This window comes from Barbus barbus (genome assembly GCF_936440315.1).
Source record: "Barbus barbus genome assembly, chromosome: 3".
NCBI classification, from domain to species: Eukaryota; Metazoa; Chordata; class Actinopteri; order Cypriniformes; family Cyprinidae; genus Barbus; species Barbus barbus.
Window position 1 is genome coordinate 9,652,664 of NC_136731.1, and position 8,487 is coordinate 9,661,150.

At 37.0% G+C, this 8,487-nt stretch overlaps 1 protein-coding gene across 1 annotated transcript; it reads left to right on the top strand.

Annotated features, from left to right (window-relative positions):
- Positions 1 to 633: 633 nt before the first annotated feature.
- LOC306849961 (chymotrypsinogen B-like) lies at positions 634 to 8,039 on the top strand (the record flags this gene model as incomplete). The annotated part of the gene is made up of 7 exons (XM_079385355.1): positions 634 to 672; positions 2,491 to 2,584; positions 4,543 to 4,563; positions 4,657 to 4,822; positions 4,909 to 5,177; positions 5,293 to 5,435; positions 7,704 to 8,039. 7 exons carry the CDS (start codon positions 634 to 636, stop codon positions 8,037 to 8,039), a joined length of 1,068 nt encoding a protein of 355 aa, XP_079241481.1.
- Between the last annotated feature and the right edge of the window lie 448 nt (positions 8,040 to 8,487).

The window sequence follows — 8,487 nt, forward strand, 5'->3', positions numbered from 1 at the left end:
ACAATTCACGGAAACTAACTTCAAGTCCCTGTTCGGGCGCCATTCTGTAACGGTGGTGGTCACCCTAGCATAAAGTCTGAAAGAAGAAAAAAAAAAAGTTTTTTCGGGCGCCAGCCAAGAGTTATCCTGACAAAATTTAATTACCCAAGATAGTCAAAAATAAACAGAAACCACCGGTTACAATATTACAATATTAAAAATCACAAAAATAGTCAAAGAAAAACTGTTTCACAAAGGGAAAATTTATTCCTCAATGTCCTTGGAAAAAAACCAATGTTTGAAAAACAAGGAACAAGAGAAAACAAAATAATCAAAAATACACAAAAAACAAAATATATATCACTTTGGGTGAATTCAAGTGCGAAATCCGTGTAGTAATTGCGTCACTATTCATGTTTCCCCCCGTGGCAGATTCACGTCGACAATCATTCATAAATTGTCCATTGGGAAAGGAAAAAGAAAAAAAAAAGAAATATTAAATAAGCATTTTGTTCATTTCCCAATTAAGAAATAACATCAAACCACAATTTACAATCATAAAAAAAAAGAAACAAAAAAGAAAAACACACTGAACGTGCGGGAATGAATGTTATGCTAGTGCGTGTATATGTACTGAGTAAATGAGTATGTATAATGGCGCTTAGAGATACTGACCCAGTTCACAGTCATGAGGTAAGCTGGAGAGTGAGTTTAGGTTCCATCAGACAACAGGACAGGTGAATGAGCAGCCAGAACCTGTCTTCAGAACAGCCTTAAAACCAGATAATCTTGACGTGCAAAGCTTAAAAAGTCACGTTGACCTCCGCGACGCACCAGATATCGTTCGCTGAAAGCAACAGTTCCAGAAGCGGCCGTCTTTCCACTTCGAAGTCCCTCTCACATGCAACCTTACTGATGACGCAATATTCCTGGGTAAGACTGACTTCCTTATATACTCCTTCCTGCCGCCGTTAATTGAAATACTCCACCCCTAACATACAAAGTGACGACGAAAATAAACTAGAAAGGTTATCGTGGCCAAAAATATTTTTGCACTGCCACACGCTAATTATGTCTTTATTTGTTTCTCTGTTTCTAGGAATTACAGAAGCTTCAGTCTGGATCCAACCCTTAAATGATCTGAGATGACCGAACACCTGAGAAAAGATAATGCCAACCCCTCAGAGAACCTCAGAGGATGCCAATGCTCAGACAACATACAGAATTACCAAATTTTGCCATAAGTTAAATATATTAAGGTTCTGCAATATATAAATATATTGTGGAAACTTAAATTCCTGTAGAGCTGCTTTGTGACGAATTCTATCGTAAAAAGCGCAATACAAAAAAACTTGAACTTGTGTCCATGTTTAAGGTCAGACAACCAGTGAACTGAGGCATGTGCTTATACAGTATATAGTGGGTGACGAGGTGAGTAAATGAGTGACAAGTGATTACAGTCTGCTGATTGGGAGAACTGTGTAAAGTGCAGGTGTGAAATTTGTCTGTGATTTTTGATGCACAGCTGACTTTTAATACTCATTTCAAAAATATAACTTAAATTGCATTTTCTTTATCTAGGCCTGATGCAGACAGGCCTATTCATGCTTTTGTTACTGAATGTGATCAAGAGGAAGATGCATGGTCAAAAGCCATAAAACAAATCCAAGCTGCTTGAATTTCTGTGCCAGGAGAGGCATAAAGTCACCCAACAGCAACGAGAAAGACTGCTGCAGTTCATGAGAAAAAAATCAGGTTTATTCCACCAAATAATCATTTCTGAACTCTTCCTAAGTTAAAACATTAGTATTGTGTTGTTTAAAAATGTATTTTGAATTATTTTTATTTTTTTTTCGTTATTTGAGGTCAGGAAACGCTCTTTTATTATTATTATTATTATTATTTTGACCAGTTGTCAATTTCTGCAAATAAATGCTAAAAATGATCCTCCTTGTTTTCACCTTGATCTTACAACAGGGTATAATTTCCCCTAAATATAATGTGACTCACTGGAAACTGCAGAAAGTGGTTTTACCTGTCGTGTGACTGTGAAGAAACCAAGGATACTCCACTTCTTGTAAAAAATTCCACTCTCATTCTTCTAATTCTTGTCAAAGGGTCATAATGTAGTCATTGTCAGTGATGTACCTCCAGACCTGAAATACTATTAACAGAATAATCTTAAAAGATAATTGAAAACATAAAATAGTGTTGACTGTACATACTGTTTTCTTACATTGGGAGATTAAATGTACATGCCTTGTGTGTATTTCATGATGCAGGTGTGAATTAAATTATAAAGAATGATGGATTAGAAATTTTGAGGAAGTTGTGGGGACAAAATCAACTTTAGTAAAAAGTGGTGATGACATGTCCCACCCACATCCACAAAAGACACCTCAAGGAGCTTTTTTCTCTGAAAAAAATATGAGTCAGAGATAAACTTAGTGGAGGGGTGGAGACAGGGAACTCATGATAAATGCAGTGGTACTTGCTTTCCATCTCTGACAGTGGAGAAACAGCAGTCAGATCACAGAGCTGAACAGAAGGATGAAGTTCAACAGTGCTTTGAGTGTTGCTGGAGTCACACTTCTCTACATAGCAGGTAAGATCTTACAAAAAGCCTACAACATGACAATATTAAAAGTAGATTTAATAATGTTTGTTTCAATTGTTTATGAACTGACAAGCCATTTAATTCTTAAGAAGAAGAATGTTTTGCCAGGGTTCCCATGCTTCTTGAAAGTACTTGAATTTCAGACATTTGGATTCAAGGCCCGCATAAACATAAGTCAATGAAAGTGCTTGAATTAAATTTGAAAAAAAATGTATGGCGCCATTTCAAAAATGGTCCTAAATGTGCTGTCAAAGTGAGCACATCTTTACAGTGCGTGCATAATTATTAGGCACATTGATATTCTGATCATATTTTTTTCCAAGCACATTTTACCAATTCCAAGCCACATCAATCTTAATAACTACTATTAATTTAGGATTTACTCATTTATAAGTGATATATAATTGTCTATGAAGGCTGCAACGAGCCAAAAAGAGATTTAAATGAAAAGTGAAAAATTATTAAATCCCCATGAGAAATATTCAAAACGAATGCAATACAGAAATTGCAAAGTTAAGGCATGACCATTGGCCAGCGAAATGCTCATTGGGTCAGCAGGGTCTGACAAAAACAGGTGGAGAAGAAAAGACACGTTAACTGCAAAAGAATTAAGAATTAATGTGTAAAATTAGGTGTAAATCTGGTGCAAAATTAGGTGCAAAATATTTTCAAATTTAAATCTTGTACAAGAACTACAGAAACTGTTTGATGCATATTTTAGAAATTGTATTTGAATATTACCAGTATTCACTTCAAAGGATTTAATTAAATTCATATATGCATTTAAATTTATAAAATGTTTAATAACGACTCTCGCGAGAAGTGAATCCTAATTGCTAATGCTCTCCAAGTTTCATGTGATTGGCTGTTTTCTGCACACATCACACTTTCAGGTGCACGCGCTCCAGAATCAATCACAAACTCTGGTTCAAACTTTGAGTTGGATCACTGATTTAAATGCACACATTTAGCTTCACCATGGTATTTGTGTGATTATACTAATGGTAATCAATCCAAATGACTATACCCAGTGCACGCATACAGAGTGCGTGATCTCTGAAACGCCCAGTTGTCCAAAACAGACCCTCCCACCTCTGTAATAAACACAGAGATGTTAGTCCCGTCCAAATTGGTACATGAAAATCACAGACGTCAGGTGATAAGAATCGAAACTCAAACGTAGTTTAGAAAACTAGTCCCGTCCGAACAGGGCTTACCAGTCTACTCTGAGAGTTAGTAGACATGTAGTTGCAAAGTTACTTATAGTTAGTAGAAAGTCTGAAGTGGACTATCAAAATAAAGTGTAAGCCAATTATAAATCATACTGAATTGAATTCAAATTACAAATGACTCGTTTCGAAGGTTCACAGTCAAATCTTTTTTATTTATGATGCACTTTCAGCTTTACAACTTTGCAGACATTTTACATTCACATACAGCGACATTACACACTGCATGAAAGGTCATTTTCAAAATTCTATAATAGGACCACTTTAAATGATGTATTTTAATGGTTCAGTTTAATTCATGTAAATTCCATGATGCCAAAAATCAGGATGCAGATGAGTGACTTTGAAGAAGCTAAAAGAGTGTTTGAATTTGTTGAATATTTTGGTCTCAAGACAGGCACACAATTATTTTATATTCAGTAACTCTCACTAAATATTGATGACCATTTTAAAACTAAAATGTCAACTTTAGAAACCCAGAAGTATCTAATTCACAAACAGACTGCATGTGAAACTGGCCTGATTAGTCATGTAACAGGTATTTTGGCTAAAATCCATAAACAACATTATTCAGGTGAACAATTTGATCTTGTTTTCACACAAATATGCACCAGCGCTGATGCAACAGGTAAAAAAGTGATTGTGAGCTACACAAACCACTTTATCAGCTCTGTCCAGGTGAATGACTGCTTATTTTGTCTTTGTCTTTACACACAGGTTCCCTCTGCCAATTAGATGGTAAGTTGTAATAATGGCCATAAAACTGTCCAAATGTGAATCCTCTGTGTCTGTGAGGCACTTTAAGAAGGAAATCATGCTTTCTCTCATCAGTATGTGGTCGAGTCCCTCTCGGCAATAGGATTGTTGGAGGGGAGAACGCGACGGCAGGTGATTGGCCGTGGCAGGTCAGCATTCATCTCTTTGGCACAAGCCATAACTGTGGCGGGACTCTCATCACTAAAGACTGGGTTTTATCTGCAGCTCACTGCTTCCAGAGGTATGAAGTTTAAAGCTTCAATAAAGCTTAAGGTACATTTGTAGATTGATAATAGTGGGATTAAAGCAGACCATCTCTATTTACAGTATCGATTTGTCTGAAGTTGTGATGTACTTCGGTCGTCTGAGCCAATCCGGCTCAAACCTTAATGAGACATCCAGGAGAGCAAGTCAAGTCATCAACCATCCTAACTATGATGATTCTACTATTGACAACGACATAGCACTGGTCCAGCTCTCCTCCTCTGTGAATTTCTCTGATTACATTAGGCCAGTCTGTCTGGCAGCAGCTGGGAGTGTATTTAGTGGAGGTACTGAGAGCTGGGTCACTGGATGGGGCAGGCTGCAACCCGGGGGTGAGTGAACATTCTCTTTACAATTAACCAAATACAAACAATACTGTAAACCTTCACAGTTTAACTAGAAATGTTTTTTAAAAGCCATAAAACTGTCCTCTGATCTGTGTCATAGCCAACCAGCTTCCTGATGGATTGCAGGAGGTGATGACACCAGTTGTGAGTGACAGTGACTGTAATAAGGCTTATGGAGGCAAAATCACGAGCAATATGATTTGTGCTGGATTGTTAAATGTGGGAGGAAAAGGTGCATGTCAGGTAAGACATCAGTCGTTAATTTTAAACCTTTTTAATTATATAAATTTACCAAAACACTAATCACCAGTTTGGTCACCTGCAAACTTTACACTGCCAATGCAGTTGCTTAAAGTTGCAGTCCGTAACTTTTTTGGGTTATAAATGATCCAAAATCAATATTTGAGTAAGTACATAACCAGCCAGTGTTCAAACTGCTGCCTTACTTTAGCCCCATTCACAACGGTTAGTTCGAGCATGGCACTGCGTCATTACGTCACATCTGTAAACATAAAGAAGTTGTACCAGCTACTAGGCTATCGCATCCTGCAGGTAGCCTTTTCTCACAGCAGCTAGAATAATTAAATGTAGCATTTTGATGGCGGATTGTAATCCAGAAAGAATTATATGTTTATGAAACACATGTGAATGAAATTAAACTATATTCCAGTTTTAAATATGCTTCTGCTTACAGATAGCCTGAGATTACACAGGATTTGTATTTTTAAAGACAACCAGTTCGAAGGGAGCATAGTTTGCTTTTTGAGTTAAAAGAATTTATTAATATGAAATTCAAATGGTATGACAATTAGATTAGACTGTACAGAAATTGAAATTTACACGCTAATACACACTATACTCATTGTCACACAATGCTGATGTTATTAACATTAATAATTTGAGAATAAAGTATAACAATCATAATAATTTGCACGGTTTGATGAGCTGCAATTCCAGGTTTTCAAACAGAGATGGCGACAAAGAGGTAAAACTTATGGACTGCAGCTTTAATTAAGCCGACTTTACTCCACCAATCATAAACTCGAATAATGTCTGCTGTCATCTTGTGCAGATGACGTCTTTTGGAGTCTGTGCAGTAGTGAGGCAAGGAGGAGCCGTGGTATCAAAGTCCCACCCTACATTCCCTCAGACCCAATCACACAATCATAACGCCACACCGTTTTTATGGCATTAAATAACTAAATAAAAACAAACTTATAAGAAAAAAACAAACACACATACATCAGTGTGATATAGGAACTAACTAAAATGACAGAAACCATTTTTGAGTGGAAAAAAGTATTTGAATTGCTTTTTTTTTTCTTTTTGCCTTATGTCCCATTTGTTTACAAGGAGTGGACAGGGACCTTTACTGCAGACAGCCACCAGAGGGATATGATCAAAATGTTTTAGCTTAATTTTTAGGACGTGTGTCGCACACTTGGATTTACCCAAAATGTATCATTTTTCAACTTTCAACAACAACAAAATATTGAAATTGGTGTGCTTTGTCGGACATACAGCCATCATACTAATACCAACACTAGCATAATTATGTCCATAACAGTTGTTCACTGTATACTGCCAGAGATATACCGTATTGACCTGAATATAAGACGACTCTGATTATAAGATGACCCCCCTTTTTCCAGATGTACCTTTTGGAAAAAGGCTTTTTGTAAACCCAATTATTATTTTTTTCTCAGTAAAACTAATGTTTTTCCTATTTTAATTTTTGTTTTGAAAGTATGGTAAATACTGTTAAAATGTACCAACAATCACATTTAGCCCAGGTACAAGGTAGCCCATCTGAATTATTTAACATTTAGGCTATCCATCTCACATTTTATTAATAGTGAAGTGAAATCTTATTGTAGTCTTCAAATCTGGGTACTGTCTTACATTTTAAATGAAGTAAAGTGACATTCAGCCAAGTATACCATACTCGGAATTCATGCTCTGCATTTAACCCATCCAACGTGCACACACACAGCAGTGAACATACACACACCGTGAACACACACCCGGAGCAGTGGGCAGCCATTTATGCTGCGGCGCCCAGGGAGCAATTGGGGGTTCGGTGCCTTGCTCAAGGACACCTCAGTCGTGGTATTGAGGGTGGAGAGAGCGCTGGACATTCACTCCCCCACCTACAATTCCTGCCGGCCAGAGACTCGAACCCACAACCTTTGGATTACAAGTCCGACTCTCTAACCATTAGGCCACGACTTCCCACATGATTTTAAAATCACTTACAGAGGAAATAATGTCCCTTCAGGCTAACATGACAGTCACCGCTGTAAGCTTTTCTTTTTACTTGCGATCTTGTATTTCATGGCACGCTCGTTTTACACGTATTTGGCGCCACCTATTGTTGTGGGTGTATTACTGACATGTCAAAGTCTAGACCCTGAATATAAGACGACCGTGTTTTTTCACATGTATTGCCAAGAAAAAACATAGTCTTATATTCAGGCCAATACGGTAAATGTTGAATGTTTGTCAATACAGGGAGACTCTGGAGGTCCAATGGTCAGTAGGAACGGCTCCCTGTGGATTCAGTCCGGTATTGTGAGTTTTGCTAGAGAATGTGCTGACCCCACATTTCCTACGGTGTTCGCAAGAGTCTCTCGGTACCAGGACTGGATCAAGTCTTACACAGGCAGCAACCAGCCAGGATTTGTTGAATTCAACAATGACATTCAACAATCAACTCCTACTACAACTACAACTAAAACTCCAGCTCAAACATCCAACTCCAACTTCAGAAGCATGCCCAACCTCCTCTTATTTCCACTTTCTCTCACATTCTCCATCATTCCTTTCTACCTCTATCATGCTTCCTAAAGATTGTTTGAACAGTAATTCTCTGGATTGTTTGATGAAGAAGAGAGTTCTGCTATAAATGTTCTCATAAATATGAGAAAGAGCACTTATATTGTTATTTACCATTCATTCTTTATCATTCTATAAATGTACTATTCTTGAAAAGCTCTCTTGTATAACATATCTTTATTAAGTTTTTTGCATATTTTTCCAAAACAAAACCATACAGCATCTTACCCCACAACATACCCAGACAGGTTATAAAAAAAATAAATAAATATATAAATAAATAAATCAGTCAATCAGTTAAAAAAAGGGGGGATAAATTGGAATAACATACACTTCTTACATTCCGTAACTTCACACATCTAAAGCATCTTCAATATCTCCATTTTTGACAAAGTCTAAAAACACCTCCCAAATATACAAAAATTCAACAGGTTTCTTTCTTATTGCATATGTACGTTTT